The sequence below is a fragment of the Topomyia yanbarensis genome, chromosome 1 (assembly GCF_030247195.1).
Source record: "Topomyia yanbarensis strain Yona2022 chromosome 1, ASM3024719v1, whole genome shotgun sequence".
NCBI lineage: Eukaryota > Metazoa > Arthropoda > Insecta > Diptera > Culicidae > Topomyia > Topomyia yanbarensis.
In genome coordinates this window covers 155,851,962-155,878,318 of record NC_080670.1, presented here as the reverse complement: position 1 = coordinate 155,878,318, position 26,357 = coordinate 155,851,962, and the positions used below count along the sequence as shown (strand labels likewise).

Sequence of the window (26,357 nt, the reverse complement as noted above, 5' to 3'; positions counted from 1 at the left end):
CATGTAGGAAATTTATTGAATTGGCCTAAGATGGAGCTGTCGAATTTCACAAAAAGCTTTTTATGTTGCAAGTGATCTGTAGTTGTGTTAAATTAGGTATTTTTCTATTATATTTGGAACCGTCTACCGACAAATCTACATTTACGAATACCTCCAAAAGTGACTCCTTGAGGTCTCATGAAGGCCTGACACTAGCTTTATGATACTTTTGCTTTTCTAAACAGTAATAAAAATCTCAACATTCAAGAACTTCACTTTGTCAGAAAATGTAGGGCCATCGGAAGCTAAAGCTTCGTAAAATCGCACTCCTGGTCCTTTTTTCAGTGCAGTACTCTACGTCACTCGTTCAAATTTGCACCGCTCTTATGGTAGTCGGTATTTGCTAGTATTACTGTTCTCCCATCCATTCTGGTAGTCAAACGGTGGGATAGCAAAATTCTTACAAGTTTCCTATCTCATGCCTCCACGCGAGTCTAAGTCTGTTGATGACATTTGCTCCTTAGACCGCAGAATGAGAGGGTGCGAACAGATCTAGTCGAGAAAACATTGCCGTAAAAATGAATAGTTGATCGGAAATTAGCCCCAATACGACTAATCTGACTAGTATCTATGAACACGGGTCAATACGTATTGAAAATTCGCCGCGTCTGTTTTTATGAACCTAATTTAAAGCTCCGTTATTGCTAACAAGCCCGTGCATCAGGTTAACAATCCTTTATATTTCCCTTCAGTGTTCGGTATTATCGCTCGTATACTTGTATTCCACAAACAATCCGATATGGAAAATAAGAAATACTTTCCTTGATTTATAACATCTCTCGCTATTTTTGCCTGTATAATGTGTTATCACTCGGTAGTTTTCAAGCCAATAAATATATCGTAGAGAAGAAGTAGCGAATTCTGTCCAAATACTGTTGCAATAAATAGTGATCCGGCCCATTACGCGGATAAGATTAGCTTTTCTAGGCAATACTCCCACGGTCGGCCGTGTGGAGTTCAAATTGCTTTTGTTTAGGGAACATAGTATACTCTCGGTAGCCGGCTGCCCAGAGTTTAAAAATAACCAAAAACTAAACAAGATCATCTCTTTTTCGAGTGATCGTGCACTCGAAGACTAACTAAACAACTACCTAATAAAACATGCTTTACAGGTCGCATCGTTTGCTTGGAGCGAATCCTAGACCTGATACCCTTCCAAACCACCAACTCCGCGACACCTATGGAAGAGTCTGATGAATCGTCGTCCTTCCGTTAAGTAGGTGGAGCATCAACACTTCCCGTCTACCTTATCCTTTATCCTTCCCCGTGAACGATGGAGATGGGGGCGGCCGGCAATGATGGCTATCATGCTGTTGAGGTTTTAATATGGGTCGGATTGGTATGAATTCCTACTTACCACTTCCTAAGCAACTCTTATTAGATAATCAGCAGTCAAACATGATGAAGTCAGTGTGCAATCCGCCAAAATCATCGTCACAACGCAACGCAACGCAACGCATTCTGCTGGCGTTTGTCTTGATGTGGGAAGTCATGCACCCTGTGCGTTTTCATTATAGATCGTTTCTTGGCCTTCTGAACGAAACTTTGCGAAACATCAGTTTTTTTTTTGGCTGAGTCCTGTCATCCGTTATTGGAACAAAGGCTCCGAAGGGAGGGACCCCCTTGAGGTTGAGACGGTTGGATGATGTAAATTCATCAGTTTTCCGAAAGCGCGATGCGACAACCCAGGATTTCGCATGTGGCTGAACAAAATCCTATCGCGAAAAGTTTGCTGATTTTACTTCCATCTCGACCGGAGTCTAGCTGACAATTGCAAAACAGCGAATGTAAACAATACACTAAAGAGAAAAAAAACAAAATTTGGTAAATACGAAAAAACGCGCAAGTTTGAAAGTCTCGCTATAATTATTAACTTACCCTTTATGAGGTAGTTAGCAAATTCGGAATTAATTTATTTATATTGACGCTTTTTTTATTGAAGAACGAATAGATGTGGAAACTCGACCAGCATCATACCGCAATTGTTTTCATATTCAGGACTTCTAGCAATGGAAGGAAAAGGATGCATTAATGGGTAGTGTGACAAATGGTAGATCTGTCCATTTTGTGTTTCGTTGGTAAGAAATTTCAGTATGATCCAAGCTGCGATGTTTTACGCGAGCATCGAGGATTCAAATTATACGGCTGAATACCCGAATCACGATGAAAGTGACGAAGATGACATTTTCTTCTTGTTTCAGGCGCGGTTTACTTGAACAGGTTGTGACAAACGTGAAAACAATGAGTTATGTTGCGTCACAAGAGTGATAGTTCCAATACCTTTCTTTCGTACTTTGCGGGTGCTCCTGTAGCCCTCTGAGAATGGCGAGGCAGAGTAGGTTTTGTCTGAGAAGTGGCTCGTGAAGGATGAGATGAAAATTGCAAAATCTTTCTATGTCGAGATCCCGGAAAAGTAATTTGCAAAAATGCAATTATGATTCTTGATCCGGCTTGAGCAGCTGACTCTATTTTTGCTGGTAAGATCCCTTAAGAATTCAAAAGATTTTTGAGTCGAATTTGTGTTAACTGCTGCTTCTCGGTAGCTTCGATCACTTCTAGTTTATGCCGCGTACACAATTGATTGCCTCTCTGACGGCCATACGTTAAACATCACACGTTCAACCAATTCCATCACCTGACCAGGTATTGAACCCCACCTATTGTTGCGAAAGATTTCGGTCTAGACCATTCCTTAGGCGTTTTTGATTCGAGCTTTGGTTGCATACTTTCGATTAAACTGACCTCCATACTTGAAGTTGGTTGGCTTCTAAAACGGCGTTGTACATTTCAGCAGCTCCAGAGATGTTCGAAGTCATCTGCCCAGCAGCAAATCTATTGTTTTTTTTCCCCTTGAGGCGACCTTCGACACAGAGGGAAGCGAATAAACAGAAGAAACATGTTTAGCTCCACGAAGCGACCCACCCCCTCCCCCTTTTGATACTTTCCTTTGTGTCCGCTTGGGTGTGTCTGGGAAGCGTTCGGCGAGCCCGTTGGATTCCGGAATTTTGATCATCTTGATCAGCCTAGTAGCTGAACACTTTGGACATCTGTAATCAGCTTAGTAGCTGAACACTTCTGACCATCTGCTCTACGAATCTCCATCTATCATATATCTATCCATCTACTAAATTAGCATGCATCCGCTGCCAAGATTACTGTGGATTTGGCTAGCCCTCCAAACTGATCTTGCAGTTGGTCTTCGCTGCCTTGGCGCACTCGCCACATGATCGAACAAGCTGGAATTTGTTTCTCTATACGGGGCCAATGCACGTATTTATGTGCCACCCACCGTATTTTATTCATACCTGTTTGTTCCTTGTATAACTTCTGGTATAGTATACTGCGAGGTTATATACATATAGAGGACCAGTGTTTCGCTCGTCCGTTTGTTTCATCCACGCCATGGAAATACCTTTAATTTTTTAGCGAGCTTGATCAGTTTCGCCAAAGAATAGAACATGGCACGTGATAGTCCCAGCGAGAAAGTTGATGGCACGAAGAAGATGCGCGGCAGGTAGCCAAAGACATGTTCGAACGACGCCCTAAGCGTATTCTGCAGAGCAACCATAACACGGTGCTACCAGAGGACTACCCGTGTTCAAGATGATGACAGTGAAAGCAAAACTATTAATAGCGATGATAACCACCGTGATTCAAACCGTTCCTATTAGAACGAGCTTAGTTTATCGGCATTCACCGAAAAGCGACGGTGAACATCAGACTTTTGCAGAAAAGCTCCGTTCTTCAGCGCAGTTTCCTATATTACAGCCGCGTCGGGTAGTCCCGAATTTGGAACCACTTCCCCTGACCAATCATCGTGTCGTCAGTGGACAGACGCGCTTCGCAGCGCAGCCTCGCCTCACTGCTGCAGCTGTGCTGGGATTGTCCATTTACTAATACGGTATCCTAATTACCGAACAATGATTCCCCGCTAACCACGGAAGAACTATGCCACTCTCGTGTCAGAGGTCATCATTATCCTGCCACGATCAGAACATCTGTAGGCTACTGTTAATTTGATTAAATAATTAGATATGGGATTTGAAACTATTGACAATACCAACTGGAACGTTTGTACATCGAGGAACAAGCAAACCGAGCTGTACGATTTCCTCACCACCAAGTAAATCGGCAGAAGTGCCTGTTGCTGTGAGGCGCAACATCGCATGCCGATTGCTACCGAACATAGAACTCAAATTCATCGAAACAATCGGGGTCAAAGTTACCACTTCATTTGGTCCCATTACCATCATTGCAGACTACTAACCGAAACAAACCAGCATCTGGGACAGCATGACAACTACCCGGTTGTAAAGTGACCTGGCCAAAATAAAAATATTAGGCAACAGAAGACGAAATCGGAATGGGGTCGTTGTCACTGAGGATTTCGAAGGCGGTCAATACAAGAGCCCCGTCCCGGAGAGTCCAATGAGAATTTCCAGATCAAGAATACATTCTGTACTGGATATCATCACCAGCATCGCCACCGAGAAGTTATCGGTCATTTCCAGCAAGTTGTCATCTGACCACTTTCCGGTGGTGCTGACGCTGGGTACCACAGTCGAAACATTTCAACATCAATTTCAGCGAGTGGTCAACCAGCCACGAAAGGACGTCTGTGTACCCAAAACTTTCCATCCGGATGTACTGAATGGAGAAGTATGACAGCGAAAAGTTACAAGAACAGTTTGTGATCTGCGTTGAGCGTAAATTTTCGGACAATTATACGAAGAAAGCATGTTAGGGGCGCAGTCCCTTTTCAATCTGACTAGCTAGTTTTAGTTGGAATTAAGATTCTCGATGCGTTAGAAGTTCCCTTAATTGTTCCGTCTGGAAATTTGTGAGCGATGCAAGCAAAAATCCGGTGTGGCGAGGCATCTGCCGCGGCCATAATGTCCAACTGCATTGTAGTGTGTGATAGTCAGTGGAGACTGAAGAATTTCTCGAAAGTGATCGAATGAATGCTGGTGGACCAGCTTTGTCCATCGATATCTGAAAGTAACGCATTTCCGGAATGTGCTTTGCATAGTGGTTGAAGGCGCCCAGATCAAGATCCCGTACCATGGGATCGCAGAATCTGTTCGAGGCACTTGACTTGAGACATATGAAAAATGCATTCTTCAATCCTCGCCGTGAACCCGTACGCCTCGAGTCGGCATGCAATCTAATCGTGCTGTTTCTGTGAACGGCCACCACCTAGCATAGCATCAAGGTAGCCACAAGTACCACTCAGATCGCTCACCATTGTGTCCATCACCTACTCCCGGTGGCAAGTGCATTGGAACAAATTTTTGCGGGTGTTGATGCTGTGTTCCACAGAACAACTTCGATCTTACATGTCGATGCGGCTGTAGAGCTTGCGATCTACCATCTTCGCAAAGATGTGCTCTGGTTGATGGGGCGGATACTGGTAGGGTTTCGAAATGTTATTCAGTCCCGTGTAGAAACGTAGCCTTTGAGCGTGAGCTGAACATTGGCTTTGTGCAAAGCCCTATGGCACTAGTGAAGACAAGCGAGAAATGTGCCTTTAGTGCGTGAACTCTGCGCGTTTATTGATCAGTAATTATATGTCAGATTGAACCAAAAGGGATATCCCGTATCCTAAAAAACTTAATCCATATCACGTCCAAAATATTCAGATCAAGGTTAGAGGTTACAACACGACTTCTTCGCGTCGCACTAGTATTTCGATGTGGGTCAAGTGCAGGTAACTGGCATCCCTATCTCTACATACAGAGTTTGACAATAGGCAACATCGTTTTTCCACCGATCGATGGGGGTCAGTTTGACAACGTCAAAATCGCTTAAAATGTCATCAACAAACAATAGTAGCAGTAAACAATAGAAAACAATGAACACTTTAACTGATGTGATGTAAACTAAAATGCTCTGCGTTCGTATTTGGAATTAATTGCGTTCATTTTGTTACAAGCAAAGTTGTTATGTTGGCTACGAAAATATGACGTCACGTCACCCTCTTGGTCAAGTGGCATGGTGACACACGACCAGCATGGGTATTTAGAACGATCTTTTAAGGGGTTTAGTTTCTGCTTAACTGTCTGCACTACCGTGTGAGCTCGAGAGAGTCTTGACTAGACTGTTGACCTTTTTTATGTTGACCAGATTCTTGCGCTCTTCGACCACCGGGAAATTTCCGCGGTTTCGTTTAATCTTTGTGATCGGTCGAGTACTAATGTCAGACATAATCGCTTGATGATTTCAATGCACACATAAAAGTGAGCGATTTAAACTTTTTAAACGATTTAAAGTCCCGGATATTTAAATTCACCCATGTCTGATTTATTTATGTCTGGTGCGTGTGTGGTTTTAACTTTCTCATGAGAAACTGAATTTTCGCTGCATCGTCTAATTTCCAAACATCTTTGTTGAACATGTTCACGTAACTCGTATCAGGTGCCTTCTTGTTTTGGATCGTAGACACATTCGACGATGTCACTAGAGAACGAATCTAACGCGATCTCTTCTCGAATGGGCAGCTGGTTGGCCCTGCTATCTGAGTTTTGCCAATAGCTAGTCCACAATAGACAGCCCAGAAAAATAATGAATTTTTGAAAACTCAATCGGCCCACCCCTGAGTCGATTTCTAGTCCACTGACTCTGACACCACTTCGTTAAAAGTTTAATAACTTCTTTCAACAAAGCCAGATTGACTAGCAATTTTCGACAAAGTTGTAGACAATTAAATTATCTTTCATATTTTCACTTACAGTGATATTACGATGCATATAGTGCCACCTAGCGACGAAAATGCGAGCTAGTGGGTTTACTCCATCTAAATTGTCGAAAAATCCCATACAAACTTCAGGCACGTTGGTCCGGTAGCTAGACTTGTCTGATTTGCTTAAAATTTGGAGCAAATACTCCTGGTGGGACCAGAAATCGACTCAGGGGTGGGCCGATATGGGTCGTTCTTTTCTTGTCACTCTAGTACACAATCTCGAGCAGTAACTGGTTCGTGTCCTGCTATTACTGTGCGACTCCTGAAACGATCTTAATTTCAAACATATGTCATATAAAATTTCGGTGTCATAATTAAACGAATTTTTGAACGGTGTACTATAGAAATACATTCCAAGTCAAATCGATCGAAAATGTTACATTTTAAATAAATACAAACGAGAAAGGTATCTTTAAAAAATATAAACTATGTTCAAATATTCAGAACTGATTATCAAGTAACGAATTTTTAACGCCAAAAGAAAATGTCAAAATAATCAATCTTCTACTTTTACAAAAATATTGCTTCTTCCGTAGGGATATAATTTTAGTGTTCCTGATAGTGCTACATTTCCATCTAATACCATTGATGCGCAAACAATCGTTTAAATCTTAACTAACAGTTATGTCCCTCGAAAGCTTTTACCCTTCACACACTAACCACCCCCCTAATGTGTATGTATTTTATTTCGTTCTATGAACCTCACCTGTCGCATCATCGTGTCACTATCAAAATTATGCATAATATTCAATTCCATCACCATCCAACAAATTTTGGATCACACTCGCACATGCTACGGCCTGTCCTCTCCCCGCATAATTATATCACGTTCATCAACACAAAACAAAACAACATGCCCCCTCTCCACCTTCCTCTGTGCCACCGCTTGTGTGACCATCTTGTATCCGAAATATCAAAACTAAAGCTCTTTTGGACCACTATCTACTAGATACACCTACTGTCAGAAGTGCTTCAACGATATTCCTGGCGACATGGTAACGCTTGGTGATGACCCGCTACAAACGCAAACGTAAGTATACCTACTGCTCGGTAATTGCTCGAACCAACCATTTTCTAAAACTTGTTCTTCTTCTTTTGATCACTGCAGCCAAATCAAAAAGGACCAGTTCAAGGAGATGAAGAATGACCACCTGGAGCTGGAACCGTTTGTCGATTGTTTGGACTGTGGTCGAAAACAGCACCAGATTTGCGTGCTATATCTAGAGTCCATCTGGCCGGGCGGGTTTGTTTGTGATAACTGTCTGAAGAAGAAGGGCGCTAAGCGGAAAGAGAACAAATCCAATGCCAAACGGTTACCCACCTCAAAGCTCGGAACGTACATCGAAACGAGAGTGAACAATTTCCTAAAGAAGAAAGAGGCTGGCGCCGGAGAGGTGCACATCCGAGTTGTTTCCAGCTCGGACAAATTGGTGGAGGTTAAGCCAGGCATGCGCAGTCGGTTTGTGGAAAATGGTGAAATGTTGCCAGAATTTCCCTACCGAGCAAAAGCTCTGTTTGCTTTTGAAGAAGTGGACGGAATCGACGTATGCTTTTTCGGTATGCATGTCCAAGAGTACGGTTCAGAGTGCGCGGCACCAAATACGAGGCGAGTCTACATCGCCTATCTGGATTCAGTACATTTCTTCCGACCGCGGCAATATCGTACCTCAGTGTACCATGAAATTCTGCTCGGCTACATGGATTACGCCAAGCAACTGGGCTACACGATGGCCCACATTTGGGCTTGTCCGCCATCTGAAGGTGACGACTACATTTTCCACTGCCATCCGCCCGAGCAGCGTATTCCAAAACCAAAACGGCTGCAGGAGTGGTACAAAAAGATGCTCGACAAAGGTATGGTCGAACGAACCATTCAGGATTACAAGGACATCCTAAAGCAGGCGATGGAGGACAAGCTGCAATCGGCCTCGGAGCTGCCCTATTTCGAGGGTGACTTCTGGCCAAACGTACTGGAGGAAAGCATCAAGGAGCTCGATCAGGAGGAAGAGGAAAAACGAAAGCAAGCCGAACGAGAAGAAGCGGCGGCAAATGCGGTAAGTTTGACGTGAATCCTGGAAATAATGTACCTTAATTAATTACCAACTTTTCACAGATCATGTCCATGAATGACGACAGTGACACCGGTGTAGACGGAAAGAAGAAAGGCGGTCAAAAGAAAGCAAAAAAATCAAACAAATCAAAGGCAGCCCAACGGAAGAACAACAAAAAGTCCAACGAACAGATCGGAAACGATTTGAGTGCAAAGATCTTCGCCACCATGGAAAAACATAAGGAAGTGTTCTTCGTAATTCGATTGCACTCGGCTCAATCCGCTGCTAGCTTGGCGGTAAGTTAATCATTACAAAGGTATCTGAGAGTCGAAACTAAACTAAATGCTATATTTCTATTTCCAAACAGCCAATACAAGATCCCGACCCACTCATCAACTGTGACCTGATGGACGGTCGCGACGCATTCCTTACTATGGCACGCGACAAGCACTTTGAGTTCTCTTCGCTTCGCAGAGCCCAGTTCAGTTCCCTCTGCATGTTATACGAACTTCACAACCAGGGTCAAGACAAATTCGTCTACACCTGTAACAACTGCAAAAACCACGTGGAAACGCGATACCATTGTACCGTGTGTGACGTAAGTATTCATTGTTTACAAATTTGCCACTCTTCCATCAACATGCCTTCGCTCTGTCTATATAGGACTTCGATCTGTGCATCCAGTGCAAGGAAAAGGTCGGTCATCCACACAAAATGGACAAACTGGGCTTCGATCTGGACGATGGCTCCTCACCGACCGACATCAAGCAAACGAATCCGCAGGAAGCCCGCAAACAGTCCATTCAGCGATGCATCCAATCGCTGGTGCACGCGTGTCAGTGTCGCGACGCGAACTGTCGACTGCCGAGCTGTCAGAAGATGAAACGTGTGGTTCAACATACGAAGCACTGCAAGCGGAAGACGCACGGCGGTTGTCCGATTTGCAAACAGCTCATTGCACTGTGCTGCTACCACGCCAAGCACTGCCAGGAGGCTAAATGCTTGGTACCGTTCTGCCCGAACATCAAGCACAAGCTGAAGCAGCAGCAGCTACAGCAGAGGTGAGTAGTTTTTAATGTTCTCTGAATACATGTGTTGTGCGCTAAAAGTGAAAGGTCTAATCGTCCCGTCTTACTTTTTCTACCAGGCTACAACAGCAGCAACTGCTACGACGACGTATGGCCGTAATGAACACAACTCGTGTCGGGGCATCATCTTTGCCAAGCGTATCAAGTGCACCTGTGCCGTCGGTTTCCGCCGGTGGTCTCAGCCCTGGCGGACCGAATAGCATGGGAGGTTCCGGTGCCAGTGTTGTCGGTGGAATGGGACCCACTGGATTGGGTGGACCCGGTTCGGTTGCGGGAGCCGCTGGTGCAGGCGCTGGCGGTGGCATGATTGGACCTGGTAGTGCTGGTGTTCTGGGAGCACCGGGTGGTATGAGTCCCTCGGCAGCACCCAGTCCGGTTTCGCAAATTGGTGGCATGGGTAGTCCACATCCGCCAGGATTGGGACTGAAGCCGGAAGCACAACCGCCACCGCCTAACGTTATGCAAGCATTGAAGCAGGTAATTTGCACTGCTTTGGTTTAATTTGTAGTATGGATCATGTGCATGTATATTTTATTATTGATGTGTTACACCTGACCGCATTACGACAGTCGTGTGGCTCACTCAAGTCTTTTTTACACCAACAGGTGCAGGAGGAAGCGGCTCGCCAGCAGGCTCCTCATGCAAGTTTTGGCAAGGTGAATCCTGGTGGAGGACCTATGCCACCACCGGTTATGCAGCGAGCTATGGCTGGTGCCGCTCACATGGGCGGTGTCGGTGGGGTCTCAGGAGTGGCCGGAATAGGTGGCCCTAATCAACAGCAACCAGGTGGTGTAGGAGGAGTTCCTATGGGTGCTGGTGGTCCTGTGGGTGGTGCTGGGCAAAATGTGATGGCCCAAATAGATCAGTGGGGTAACCCACGGTACCCTAACACAGGTGGACAGCAAAATCCGCAAGCTATGCGACCCAATTTACCAGGCATGATGCCGCAAGGGCAACAGCAACCACAACAGCCAAATTCAATGCAAGGGGTAAGTATATTGTTTGCGTTTCATCAACCAGTATTGAAATGAATTAATCAAAACTTTGTCCTCTTCAAAAAAGGGCATGATGGGCGCCGGACTCGGTGGGCAGCAGATGATGGGAGGAATGCGGCCCGGTCCCGGTGGCGTTTGCATTCAAGGCCCAGGTGGTATGGTTGGCAATCCGCAGCAAGTGGGCCAACAACAAGGCCAACCATCCCAGGGTCTTCCGACCAATCAACCGAAAGCCGCCATTGCCCAACTGATGGCGACATTGAAGAATCCCCAGGCAGGTCCAGAGCAACAGCAACAGCTACTATCGATACTGAAGGCCAACCCGCAGCTGATGGCGGCTTTCATCAAACAGCGACAGCAGATGGTAAGTTTTTAGTTGTACCCAGAAGTATGGCATTTCCCTGCAACGTTACGCGTTTTATTTATTCAAAGTGTGCCGATATTTTGCAGTATTTAGAACAATATACAACAGCGAAATAAAGTGTATACAATTGTTTTTCGGTATTTTGACATAAACCGCAAAGGACAGTTGTGGAGTTGCCATTTCATTTATCTAAATCGCGCATTTTTGTACATAATCTTGTTGCCACTACTGCTACCACTGTTAGCGTTAAGAAAGGCTGACTCGTACTCTAAGTGAGTAGTTGTTGAATTATAAAGTTTTTCAACAGATACCTAATTATCCTGTCATGGATTTTTTTGGCATATTTGTTGAGTACGATAATCCCTGGCTGCTACTCCGTTATCGATCTGGACTAGTTGAAGTTGCACAGGGAAATCAGTATATAATTATGCTTGGGAGTAACGAAACATCTTTTAATGTGCTACTCCTGGTAATTCTAAAGTGTTTATTGATCAATACCGGTGCCGGTCAGGCCCGAACGTAGATCGCGGAAGAAAAGAAAAGTAACTATTTCGCTACGAAGCCAAAGACCAGAGAGTCACCTCTCTTGACTTGATATCGACCCATCAAATCATGGACCAGGGACCAACGGCTTTACTTCCCTTCCGAAGGAAGACATGACCCACAGATTTTTTCACCTAAGAAAAATCTCAACGACCTCGGCTGGAATTGAACCCAGATAAATTGGGATGGGTGGCGTTCACGCTTACCCTTTCAACCACCGACGCCATCAGGAGTTTATTTGTTGTATCTTAATCAACAGACTCCTTAACTCCAATGATGGTTGTTTATTTTATCTTCTGTCGAATCCCTAGTCAAGTGGAAGTCAAATACCATTCACACAGTCAAAAATGCGTGTAATTCCGGTAACAGCGCTCTGACGACCATCGTTGGTTCTCCTGAACAGTTATCGCAAGAGAGAGTTATTGCGTAAAATGAATGCGGGCTTTACGGTCCGAGTGTGCGAGGATTGTACAGTAATCCATCCTGGCAGACAATATATCCGAAACGAGAGCAGTCCTTACGTATGCCTAGAATGCTGAGCTATAGTAACTGACAACGGTTTTCGTAGCTCGGCTACTGAAATCTGTTTTGCTAAGTAAGATGGCATGCAAAGCGTATGAACAAGTGTTGGGTAGCCTCGATTCTGTTAACGCCGTTCTAGTGTGCGCAATGCGCAATGGATCGATTTTAGACACTATACATCCCTAAAGTTTTTCGATATTCGGAAGATAAACCGTAGCTATTTGGATGTCTTATCCACGGAGTCTGAAGTATGGTTTGAACGTTGGTACCGAATCCACGATGACTCCGAGATCTTGGAATTTTCGAGTCGAACAAATGGTAGTTAAACTGAATCGGATGGCGTGTCCACCGTCGACACGGCATAGCTCACAGTCCACGTGAATGTGACGATTGAGCATTTACTCGAGTTTAAAACCATTTTGTTTAGATCGCATCTCGTACTGAAGCTCTCCAGTTCACTATGAAGAAACTCGACAGCCCTTTTTGTCGAAAAAAATCATGTCGGCAAAAAAGGACGTCATGAAAGTAGAGCGTGACATAATACTGGACCGAGATGGCTTCTTTGTGGGATGCCGGATGTAGCAAGGAATGGTGCAGACAGGTAATCCTTAATATTGATTAGGAGTTGCCATCTATCGAGGTAGGAATGAAACCAGTGCAGAAACTGTCCATGAATCCCGAGTTTGTCCAGCTTCGCTATTGCGATATCATGATTGATCTTGACGAAGGTCGAAGATAGATCAATGTAAATAGCATCGGAATGCAATCTATCGTGTGCATATGTTGTGAATGAGAGCAGGTTGGCCGTTGTAGATCGTGTTGGCCGTGATTCCCTGATAGTTATTAATGTTCGATTTGCTTCCCTTTTTATGAACTGTTAACATGTGGGCTGGTTTCCAGCATGAAAGGAATGTTCCAGTCGTGAGTGAGACTCTTCGAAGTGGTTCAAGAATTTTCTGCAAGCATGGCAGCATTAACGACGCAAATTCAATTGATTTTTCGATATCCAATTGTAGAAATCGGTTACTTGCTTGGCACACCATCAAGCCCCAGATACGCTGAAGTTGTCCAGTATGACAATATCATCAGTCGGGCCGGCGATCGAGATGATGAAAGAAATGGAGGAAAGATGAACATCGATCAGGCTGGAATCACGGATCAGGTGAAAAATAAACGACACACAGTAACAGATTAAGATCGGCAAGTTTTACTGATAGCCACTTGCTCGGGGCTCGCCCATCGCTCATCATTGGTCAGCCGGGCTCGTGGTCTCAGTGGCAACCAAACACCTGGCAGTACAGTTGTCGAGCCAATTCTTGGTCAAGGCGATGACGCCAGAAAAGCAACCCGAGGGAGCGAGCAAATAACTGCCCGATGAATTTGAGAACAAAGCCATGTCGTTTTGAGCGCGTTGGAAAGTCCTATCGTATCGGAACGGCTGACGGTCGTTTGGTCGACTGTAGTGAGGGTTTCGAGGCATCCTGAATCAACTGTGTCGCGCCCAGAAAACGACAATCGTAGTCGACGAGAGAAATTGTTGACATCTGATCCCAAAATATCGGAAGAAAATGCACATTACTGGAAGAACACATTAGCGCTTAAAATACTTGACATTTGTGGCGGGTTGGAAGACCCTTTAACCCATCCCGCACATAGGACCGGAACGACTGACGATCGCTCTCTGCACTGGCTCGATTGTGGCGGGGAATCAAGGGCTTCCATAATACGAATTGTGGCACGCCCCAATATGCGTTGAACCTTGATGGTGTTATACGGACAGCAGTAGCGGAACGGTAGTAGCTTACGGCGAGAGTCAGACGGTAAACTAGAAGCGTGAAACGGTCCAGCCGCTGTATCGTTACAATTTGTATATTATGTACTTGCCGAGAATGGGGTCTTTGAAGACCCCTTCTCCACTCACACACAGGACTGCTGAACGATGGCGGTAAAGACTCGACTGTGGCGGGGGATCGAGATGGTGTCGCTTAGTATAGTAGTATTGCCAATCGTTGCGGAGTCTTAGGTAGGGCCATTGGTGCGCTGGGTTGCGGGTAAGCGTTGCGGTCATGTGTCAGGGTTAAGAGCTGTATAACGGTACTTTGGGCGAACTCCAACTTCGAAGAATATGAAGTTCAAAGTGCTGAAGTCAATGTCGTTTTAACAAGCAGAATAACCTTTATATTCTCGTTGCAATTTAGTTCTTTTTTGAATATTTTTTCACCTTGCTAACGCTGAGATGAAAGCGGGAAAGATACAACCAGAACAATAGCAAATGAGGTGGGGAACCGTAACGGTTTTGCTATTATCGACTAGCTTTCAACCATAAAGAATATCGCTCAGATCAGGTCCATTCTCACTACGACGTTTTTGAGGTGGTCGAGAGGTACCGGGATTTACCGAGGCGCGAAATTTGCTGGTTATTTTTGGATAACTCATTCGACCTCGTCGCAATGTACTGTAATGGAGAAAAGTCAGTTTGAATATTCTACGATGCTTTCCTAAATGTAGCTTTTACTGTAGAAATAAATTATTTTATGACAACGGTTTTCCTAAAGTATTTATGGTTAAACCTTATAATAATATAACAAAGAATTTCATTCCTATATGTTGGTAGAAACTAAAAATTGAAGCAACCCGTCGAATTTGAATACAATCTTGTTCTTGCTTTAACATTGCTTTTTTCCCCTTCCAGGCCCAAAATCAGCAGAACCAAAACCAGGGAGGTATGAGCCAGCAGCAGCAGCAGCAACAACAACAGCAGCAGCAACAGTCACATAATGTGATGCAGCATGCGGGTGCCGGTGTCGTCCAGGGACAACAGCAAGGTCCCGGACAAATACCTGGTGGTATGTCATACAATCCGGCTGCTGGCGGTAACCCTATGGTACCGAATCGACTGCAAGGAGGTGTACAGGGAATGGCCGGTGGAGGCAAACCTGGTGGTAACCCACAAATGCAGTTGCCGGTAAGTCATGCTCAACTCACAAGATAATTATCTGCAGTGGTTACAACCTTCATTTCTTTGTTGGGTAGATTCAACAACAGATGTGGTATAAACAGCAGCAACAGCAACAACAACAGCAGCAGCAACAGATGATGCTTCAACGACAGCTGGCAATGACCGGAGGAAACATGCAGCCAGCGCCACCTTATCAACAGCGACCACGACCTCAGCAGCAGATGGGTGTCGGTGGCTATAGTCAGGGTGGAATGTTCCCTGATCAGCAGCAATACATGCAGCAAGGGCTGAAACCAAACCCACAACAGCAAGGAGCCGGTGTAGGAGTGAACGTACTATCGCAGCAGTTACAGCAGGGTCCCGGCGGCCAACCAGGTGGTGTGATGGGCCCGCCAACGCCCCAACATACGATGCAACAGCAACTGATGCAAACCGTACGATCACCCCCTCCGATTCGATCACCCCAGCCTCAACCTTCTCCACGAGCAGTTCCTTCACCGCGGGCACAACCATCGGCGTCGCCCCGGGCACAACCATCGCCGCACCATTTGCCTTCCCATTCCCCGGTACCTTCCGGACCTGGGGGTGAAATGCACAATCACATGCATCCACATCAGTCACCTATCGGCGTCGGCGGTGGACCCGGAGGCGTTGGGGGCCCCGGCGATCCCAATCAAATGGGCGGTGGTGGTGGCGGAGGTCCCAATGATACCAGTCCACTAACCGCTCAAGATCAACTCACCAAATTTGTCGAGCAGTTGTAGTAGTATCATGTGTATTAGGAACCCCTTCTAACTCTGTGAGACTCAAGAATGATGGAGAACAAGCCTTATTACTCATCTATATACCAGGTAACAAACAATCATTGACCGAGCGTGAACCAAACTGAGACCGCTATAAACCAATGTGTAAATAGGGAAAATACGTTGTAAATAGGTACCCTATTGTCCAATGTTAGTAGACTAAAAGCAAACAGTGAAAATTATGTTGATTATTAGTGATGAGTGCAATCACTAAGCTAGCTGTTGCAATACATTCGTGGTGCACTCGGAAAACGTAAAACTATCACGTTTACTTTCAGTTCGCCATTTTGCTAACACCACTTTCGTCCGTTTCCCTTCCCCTGCGGCACTTTGTGTGCGTGTTAAGCTTACGTAGTCCGATTTAGGGCCAAGTCAACACAGTAGTTCACCTCAAGTATTTATTAACCACACACAAGAGCAGCGTGCGAGCGAAATAGCGAAGCAGAACATGCAAAATGCAGTACTAGTTTTAAGTAAAGGACATGATGTAAAGAGGAAAAGAAAAAAAAACATAACTAAAGGCTAACGTGTAAGTTTAGACTATTACTATTAGTGATTGTAATATGAAATATGGTCGGGGAAGGGAGTATATCTGTTTCCCACTGCCTCCGAAAATACCAGGCAGGTCATTGGGGAGGATTCTCTTCTCTTTAGTTAGGATCTGAATGTAAAGCAAACCGATGTTGTTTCGATTTGTTACGAAAAAAATATGAAAACGTGGAAAAAAAGTGATTCTTTGTGAAAGAAGACGAAGGAGAGTTATTAGTGTAAATAGATAGGGAAAATAAAACATCAAAATAACACTCATAGTGGTAGTTGAACACACACACACAAAAAGTAATTGCGCAGTACTATTTCCTTAAGCAAGTAACAAACATATTAAAGAAAATCGCGTTAACATAGTAGTGTACCTATTAATAAAGCAAAACTAGTATTGATTTTATACAAAATTTGAAGACGGTAAACATTTTTCTGTTAAGTTTAGATTATTTTTCTTATTTTATCGGAACACTTGAAAATCGTTGCATTTTTCCGTGTATAGATTATATTTTTTTTTTCAAACATTCGTAGTAACATTGTGTTGTTTTACGTTACGTGCTTGTGGTTCGGAAGTGAGAAAGGTAATCTATCGAAATGGTTAGTTAATTTAATCTTTGCGGGGAGGAAATTATCCGGTTTTAAGCGAAACTGCATCAGCGTCCAACTGCTGCATGAACTGACAGCGACTAGAGTCTAACTCAGTTTCACGATTTTGCTAAAATGGTATTTATTAAAATCAGGAAACAACGCGCATGAGTGAAAATGTTTTCAAGGTAGAAGTTTCAGTAATTGATAATGCTAAATTTGAAGAGAAAGGCAGTTTTGAAATACCATAGAAAATGTATAATTCGGCATACGAGATAAAACGATACCTTTTAGTGTCATTAGTACTTCGCTTAAGGACTGTTTAGCAAGTCTCATTGTTTGCATAAAGCTTTTACTAATTCGACATTTGCTCTGTTGTGATGTGTGGTGTTCGCGGTTTACATACTGATTTCTATTAGTCAGCTGATTATCTATAATAAGAGTAGCTTAAAATGGTACTTAGGAGTTGATGCTGGTCCGATCTAAATGAAATCCTCAACAGCATGATAATCACCATTGCCGGCCGCCCCCTTTTTCATTGTTTGCGCAGGTGCAAACTAAAGGCTAAAAAGGAAGTTTTAATGCTTTGAACTTCTTAACGGAAGGGCGTCGACCCATCAGACTCTTTCATAGTTGGCACGGAGTAAGCGATTTGAAAGAGTTAAAAATCCACTTCAAGCAATTGGTACGAAATAACTTTTCTGTTGCTACTCGAATGAAAGATATAATTTAGTTCATGGGGTTTTTAAACTCTAGACTGGCAGTTACAGAGGATAACATGCCATGATTGGATGAATTTATTTCTGGCGAAACCCAACGAAACTTTGTGGTTGTAAAGACTGTCTAATTAAGAAACTGTGTACACGTTGTTTTATTCAAAAAATTAATCTTTACTAGTCTGCCTCTTCAGAATGGATTGTTTCCTTGGACTGAACTGTAGGAGATAGGAATTCAGAGAATATGTTAATGCTTTGTATACTTCAAGCTGACTTTCTTCAATAACTTAAGAATGTACACCAACAAATTGAGCGCAAGACGCTCGCAGTTATTTGACGCCAGCTAATAATATTGTCTCAAATCTCGTTAAAAAATTCGTTTGCATGGCTGGCCAGTGTACAACTGGATATCCGTTGAACACGATTTTTATATCCAATGAGCAGGACTATTGCTTTAACACGCGGATTTTTGGGGACACTTCTTTTTACCCTCGTGCATCTAACGCTTGTAATGAGTGTAATTAGTCCTCGCATAAGCAAGTTTCAAAGGTTTAAAACACACCCTTCGGGTACCGTGTCCAACTTCTGGTTGTAGATTCTGAACAAGTGTCTTCAGTGTGTAAAATCTTTTCCCTCTCGAATGCTCTTCGTCATATCAGTCATCTGTTGATATTTACCCTCTTCTTCATGATTTTTTTTGTTCAGATAGTTTTAACCACTTGATGTTATCGCTTGCTGTTCTTAAAACCTTTAAATTCGCGTCACAGCTTCCCAATGTATCCGTCCTTCATTAACAAGGATCTTGCTCACTTTTATATGGAAACAAACGCAGTTTTGATCGTCGAATCGACAGACAATTCAGTCCCATTCTAACAGTTGTCTAACATTCGATTTTGGTAAACAGAGTATTTGGGTATACGCAGATATGCTTAATTAAACGAAAGCATCGCACTCACAAAGTTTATTTTGTTTGGATTCTGGCAGAGGGCTACCAATAGCCCACAGACACGTTGGTGCAAATGACTTTGTTAAATGATTCTATTATGAAAAAGTTTTGGCAAATTCGCTAACGAATAAGAATCGTAACATTTTTCAACCTTGACATCAGAAGGTGTAACGTGGTAAGGTATTGTTATCATAAACCAGTCGCCATTTAATCGAGTCTCGGCCAAAAAGGTCGTTTACGTTTGCCCTATAATTACCCTCTACGCTAAGAATCGATTGCAAACTCTTTCGAACAAGTAGGTCAAAACGATCCTAAAGCTAGATTTTGATATCTGTCGAGCTCGTTTCAAGCAGCCAATTTAGCTAACTATTGAAACGGATTCCTTCCAACTTTGCAAATGAAATATGAATATTTAAACAAGTATATTTTGTTCAATTGTTCGACATCAGCATCGTATATGGTTTTCACGCCCGATCACTGGAGCGGAAAAGGAAAAGCAACCAAAATCCCTCGAAACCAAAAGGACACTATTTTTACGGGAAGAATGGCTGTGTTTCTGTTTGTGTTAAGGGACAACACGTGCGAGTGTTGTAGATATATCAACGGAAAATAATGTTTCCTTTTGTGCTCGCTGGTTGAGGATTGTTGTTTTGCCTGTTTCTTGTCCGGTTGACTGTTAATTTTTTTTTACTACGATTACTTTATTTGAACAAACTGCTTCAAAGCTCAGTGAAACCTGTAAAAATTCTGTACATAATGCGCGTTCTTTGATTTGGTTTGTTTTTATTTTACCAAACCAACAATTAGTATGATTCCTTACCAGCGAAAGTAGAACATGCTAAGATCTCCAAGAAAATTAAAAAAAATAGTGATGATGTGTAAATTAGGCATGTGTGTCTGTCTCTTTGAATCGCGGGTTCCGGGAAAGTGAACCAACAGTAGCGACTGGGAATCTCAACCAGCATTCACGCCCGGAAATACTGTATGTGCAGGTATTTGAATGTAGTAGAAATTCAGTTGCTGACCTGAACGAGATTCGATTCTGTTTTGACAAACAAACATGACAGAGAGGCTTGATCGGCAGGGAAGTGGCTTTCTCTGGGACCGTTTCAAGCGTTCTGTCTCGTTTGCAGGACCGGCGCTCAGGAAACAAGTACACGTCCGCTGTAAATAAGCAAATTCAGATTTTTTAACTGCACCATCTAAAAGATGTGTAATTTAATCTAGTTGAGTGTAAAAAAAACGACAGGAGTTATAAAGAAAAATATCAATATAATGGTTCTCTATTGTAAAACAAAAAACTTGTCTTGAAGTATTAATATATTTAACTAATTTTTAATTAAGGAAGAAAATAGAAGGAGGAAACTCCCTCCTCCGTTCTAGTGCAAATCAAGGTTCATACAAAGTATCAAGCTAACGGTTTTCCGTTTCCTCAAAACATAAAAGAAAAATAAAGGCGGCAGCCGTGTGTGTGCGACTTAATTAAGTTTGTATTTGTAAATAAATCAATATAAATATTCCAAGAATATTAAATATGGAACTAGAAATTATTGAATCAGTGTTCCCACTTAGGAAATACAAGTGAAGAAGGTGGAAGGCAAAAAATATTTTTACCGAAAACTGCAATTGTGAATGAAAATGAAAATAGGTAATGAAATCTACAAAGGAAGAAAAAATCTAACTGTTAAGGGTGAATCATTCATATACGATAGATAATTAAAAATGAAAAAAAAAATCGTAAAACAATGCATGCGATACTCTAGGAAGAAGGTGCAACCAGGATATTTTTTTTTATTAAATGAGAATCCTTAAGATACATGAAAAGTGTACAGAAAAAAATAGTAGAAAAACGCTGAAAACGGTTGCTGTATTTCGTGTTTTGTCTTTAATTTATTCTAGACTTTTAAGGTAAACCAGAATGAACCCAGCTAGACGAAACGAAATCCATTTTGAACATAAAATTCAAACAAACACACATCTGAACGATTATACGAGTTAAATGTTAAGCTATGCTGAAATGTGAAAAAATAATCTGTTTTTACTTGAGAAAATTATTATCATAAACGGCATCCACTGGCAGAGCACTAGGCGCAGACCATGTTTTCTCCCTCACTCGTATAGACGTATATATAATGTCATTTGCACACACCAACACATACACCAATAACTGCACCCGCATTCAGTGGATGTAAGATGAATGTGTATAATTTATTTTAAGCACCACAAACTCACTCACAGATACACACTTGCAAACACATTCACTTCCACGTACACACATCATTTGTAAAGCGCAATGTTGAACTATAGACGTCTCTTATTTAAGTAATGAAGTAAAATAAAATAAAAATCATAAGCGGATATGCTTTGAAATAAAAATAAACAAAAATAAATATATAAGACAGTGCTGCTTAAAATATAAACTAAAACACCGCGTAGGTCACCTGCATCTGAACCACTCGGCGAAAAAAATGGATGCGATCGATAGTGTTTTTTTAGTGATTAGTAAAAACAAACTAGGAAGTATATTATAAACAATTATTGAGGGCAAGCATACTATTCATTATTGATAATAAAAAAGGATGAAAATGAACAGAAAAATGATAATGAAAACGCAGAAAAAAACTATATTTGAATGTATAAAGTAAACTTATGGAAAAATAAAAAAGTAATTATATAAAAAAATCTGCCGGTTTGCGTTAATCAATTCCTGCTGCAAAATATTAATCGAGCCCAGAACCAGTGGAAAGAAAATCCCCGTTCGTGGTAAAAACACGCACTTGTTTTTAATTATATTGCCACATGCAACTTTCTTTCGGACTGCAACCAAACTGCATTGGATAATGCAAGCAGGACTAACTAAAGGAGAATAACTCTGCATTTTTTTCGCAGTTCACAAAACTAACACGATACATAAGTAAAAAAAAAGTTGCGGCATGAATAATTAAATGTAAATACGAGGGGTATAATGGCCTATGTGTCATGTTTGTTTTTAGCTAGTGGAAATTCAGCGGGTCGTTGACTCCTTTGGAGATCATCACCCTTAATATGACCGATTAGAACATGAGAGTCGTTCAAAAATTCTTCGAACGATAAACAAAATTTGTTTTGATTTACTGTCGTAAGGTAACACTCCCGTACTTCGTTTGAGCCTCTCTAAAGCCAAATTTACACCTTTGCGATCCGTTTCAGTGACGGTTCAGTACCGTGCACGGACGTTAATATTCTGTTATACAATTCAAATACGGACGGTGTCGTGCCGGACAAGTGTGAAGGCTCGCATTTGATTTTTATGAAAGAATATTGGTGTCCGTGCACGGAACTGAACCGACACTGAAACGGATCGGATAGGTGTGTAAATAGTGCGTAATTCTGATGAAGCACATAAGTTAATTGCCCACGATCGCTTATCTGTCCCATTTACATTGTTGCCGATTTTACTTTTATTGCCCCAAACGATATTTTAGATCTATACTTTGTGGTATATTTATAATAGTACGACTTTGTCTTATGGCATTTTTGTTTTTGACAGTATACTACAGTCGGTGCTACACCTATTCAAACTTGGGTGTAATCACGACCTTATTCTGCGCAACGTGTGACGTGAGTTGCGTTGCGTTGTGACGATGATTTTGGCGGACTGCACACCGACTTCATCATGTTTGACTACTGATTATCTAGTAAGTGTTGCTTAGGAAGTGCTAAGTAGGAATTCATACCAATCCGACCCATATTAAAACCTCAATAGCATGATAGCCATCATTGCCGGCCGCCTCTATCTCCGTCGTTCGCGGGGAAGGATAAAGGATAAGGTAGACGGCAAGTGTTGATGCTCCACCTACTTAACGGAAGGAAGACTCAGACTCTTCCATAGGTGTCGCGGAGTTGGTGGTTTGGAAGGGTATAAGGTCTAGGATTCGCTCCAAGCAAGCGATGCGACCTGTAAAGCATGGTTTATTAGGTAGTAGTTTAGTTGGTTTTCGAGTACACGATCACTCGAAAAAGAAAAGAACTTGATAATTTTTGGTTCTTTTTAAACTATGGGTAGCCGGCTGTCGAGAGTAGGGGAGACCGGGGCTAGTTGGCGGTGTTTTCAGTTTTCAATTTTTATCGCTTTGATGTAGGTAGATCTTGCAAAATAGAACACGCGGCATGAAAGAGCAGACTCTTGGCAACATCTCTGATTTTTTTAGAAGTGTTTAATGCATTGTCTCCATTTTTAGAGACAAAAATATGAGACGAGGAAAACCCGCCAACTTACCCCGGCCCCGGGGTAAGTTGGCGGTATGTGTGTATACACCAAAAACTAAGCAATCAATAGAGATTCTATTACTTCAAGGGTCCTTTTGGAACGTGCTGAATGTCTTTCAGAAAACTGTATATTAACCGACATTTGCTATTATATTTCAGTTTCAATACCTTAGCATTTTGACATTGACGCGTACTCAATATTCAAAAGCAAACTTTCGAAATTTTTCATGCAATTGGTCGGAATAAATATCTCCTACATTGGCGAGATACACAAGAAAAATATTTTCTTACTTTGGCGTGAATTACAGAAAAAAAATTGATGACTTTTTTGCACTGTAAATAGTACCGCCAACTTGCCCCGCGTGCAGCACCGCCAACTTACCCCAACCGCATATTTTATTAAAAACTTTTTAAAAAATAACTTGTTTGTGAATAGATGTAATATCTATACGTATACTGAATGCTCTTTTCACACGCTATCGAAAAATATAATCATTCGGGAAAAAGATTGATAATCACCCTAAATAACGCAAAGTATTTAAAATTTAGAAAATTTACTTGGTATGCTCGAAAACACAATATCACCCACAACTTCCACCAAACAAATCGTTTTGCAACAAAACCACATTGGATAACGGGTTTCACATAACTTGAGGTACACAAGAAGAGGCAGCGCTATATGTCTAATATAAACCGAGAAAAAGGGATTCCGCCAACTTATCCCAACCGCCAACTAGCCCCGGGCTCCCCTATCCTATGTTTTCCAAACAAAAGAAATTTGAACTCCATACAGCCGACCATGGAAGTATTGCCTAGAAAAGCTAATCTTATCTGCATAATGGGACGGAACACTATTTATTGCGACAGTCTTCAGACATATTTCGCAATTCCTTCTCTATGATATATTTATTGTGTTGAAAACTACCAAGTGACAACACGTTGTATAGACAAAGATTTATGATGGCTCGATATATTATAAATCAAGAAAAGTATTTCCTATTTTACGTATCGGATGATTTGTAAAATACACGTATGCGAGTGATAATAACGACCATTGAAGAGAAATACAAAGAATTGTTAACCTGGGGCCCTATTCTCACAGTCACGTCACCCAGTGACTAGAACAAAAATTCCTTCTAGTCACTAAGTAACGTGACTGTGAGAATAGGGCCCCTGATACACGGGCTGGTTAGCAATAACGGAACTTGAAATTAGTTTCATAAAAACAGACGCAGCGAATTTTCAGTACGTATTGACCGGTGATCATCTATATTAGTCAGATTAAATTCTTATTGGGGCTGATAAAAAAATATTAATCGAAGGTTGTGTACAAACCGAACCTACATAAGAAAACCGAGAAAAAAATTGAGCTGCCCAAAATAACCGTTGACTGTACTGAAAGATACACTCTGCAAGACGGATACGCGCGTCGTTTGTTCCCCGTCCCTGTCAGCATTTTTTTTTTGTTGGAGACGAACCACTGCGATGTCCCTGTCAAAGTTACATTGCTCTATTAGTGCGCTCCTCACTTCGTCTTCTGTTGTGATCTCGTCCAGATTCCTGCACTCAACCACCGATTCTTGAACTAAAACTTACGTTCGCTTCTCCTCCCACCGTTTCTACCACGAGTTCCCGATAGGTCGAACTCTTGCTCAATGGATCCTTCTTCAGCTCGAACAGCAACGAGTTCACCACACTTGCTACGTTAGATTTTTTTTAAAATATTTGTTGTTTTTGTCTCCTTTCATACTTTTTGGGTCTCAACTCCAAACCGCTGTCTACGCCCGTAGTAAGTAGTCACCCTTATATGACCCCATGGTTAGCTTTGCAAGCATGCGAGGGTTGACGCGGTCCTTCACTGGGTACCGCGTTCAGAGTCGGACCGGCGCTAGTCAGGACGTTCAACTGAGCCGCCTAATTTCACCGGCTAAGATGCCAGATTTCGAACTTACTTAGAGACCTTCCAAAGTTTTAATGGAACAGGTGGCAGCGAGTAGAACTAGCCGACTGGCCGTTTCGGGGAAGTCTCACCTTATTAGGGTAGTGTTAAGGCGTGGTTGTCGATCAGTGGATCAATATTGATGAGATCTTTATTTACATCCGTATTCTGCCGCCAGTATACCGTAATTGGGATCTAACTGGTATCGATCCTAATATGCCGGTTGGCACTCCAGTCGGGTTAGGGTATTTTATGATAAAGTCTCGGATAAAACCTTAGGGGAAGCGGCACTGACTTCGACGGAGCTACTTTTAGATGGCTTTTTATAGAGGTTAGGCAGAGCACAACATTGTCTTACCCCACCTATATATCCTAGTAAGACGCGCAAGAGTTCTTTAAGCCTTAAACTCCTATATCACTTGTTTTGAATGTGTCTTTTTTTCTTTTTTCAAAAATTTTTATGAACGTTTCCACTGGATAACAGACAGAGAAAGACTGGCCGGAATGGTGAGAATGAAGAAACTGTGAAAATTCACCTTTTTATTGGAAACACTGAGAAAAGATATGCCCTCAAGCAGGAATCGAACCTGCGATCTCGCAGCCTCTAGTTGGGTGCGTTAACCACTCCGCCATCGAGGAACTGTGATGATGTCATCACATATTCCCAACAGTATCGTGATCATCGCCACAGCCTCCAATACCCAATTGACCAATCGACCCCCAATGTCTCCTATAAGCAGATCGTCACATCTCCCTCTCATCGATCGATCGATAAAAAGATGCATTTTCACAGTTTCTTCATTCTCACCATTCCGGTCATTCTTTCTCGGTCTGTTTTCCAGTGGACACGTTCATAAAATCCTTAAACTCCTGTCCTTCTGTCCCTGCTGCCCCTTGTGTATATGTCTGTTGGTATGTAGATATGTATCCATATGTGTGTACTCGGTTTTTCGGAAATGCCTGAACCGATTTTCACAAACTTTTTTGTATATCCGATATCAAGTTCTCGAATTACAGGGTGATGAGTATAATCAGGCAGAAAATCCAGATTTCAACGTATCAGCAATTAGTGTAAAATGGTGCAAATTTTGAGAAATTGTGAGCTCAATTGCTTGGATTTGCAGTTCTAGTTCACTAACGGCCCTTCAAAATCTCTTTGGAAACATTAACTAGCATATAGACGGTTATGGAAGTTTCGAGATTAATATCCATAAAATTATTAAACTCAAATCGATTTCTCGGAGATTGCTGGGTCAATCTTCATAAACTTTGTCTCAAAT

At 42.4% G+C, this 26,357-nt stretch overlaps 1 protein-coding gene across 3 annotated transcripts in view; it reads left to right on the top strand.

Moving 5' to 3' along the window:
- LOC131678613 (histone acetyltransferase p300) overlaps nucleotides 1-19,142 on the top strand; it is a 49,340-nt gene extending 30,198 nt beyond the window's left edge. For 2 of the 3 annotated variants that reach the window (XM_058958844.1, XM_058958836.1), the window contains exons 6-15: nucleotides 7,704-7,808; nucleotides 7,887-8,832; nucleotides 8,892-9,125; nucleotides 9,197-9,427; nucleotides 9,493-9,890; nucleotides 9,977-10,394; nucleotides 10,523-10,906; nucleotides 10,980-11,276; nucleotides 15,034-15,306; nucleotides 15,375-19,142. In XM_058958844.1, coding sequence (XP_058814827.1) covers nucleotides 7,704-7,808; nucleotides 7,887-8,832; nucleotides 8,892-9,125; nucleotides 9,197-9,427; nucleotides 9,493-9,890; nucleotides 9,977-10,394; nucleotides 10,523-10,906; nucleotides 10,980-11,276; nucleotides 15,034-15,306; nucleotides 15,375-16,064 — 3,976 coding nt within the window. In that variant the 3' untranslated portion in view covers nucleotides 16,065-19,142. The remainder of the gene's footprint in view (nucleotides 1-7,703; nucleotides 7,809-7,886; nucleotides 8,833-8,891; nucleotides 9,126-9,196; nucleotides 9,428-9,492; nucleotides 9,891-9,976; nucleotides 10,395-10,522; nucleotides 10,907-10,979; nucleotides 11,277-15,033; nucleotides 15,307-15,374) is intronic. The other variant, XM_058958854.1, reaches the window with a different exon arrangement.
- Nucleotides 19,143-26,357: the final 7,215 nt, after the last annotated feature.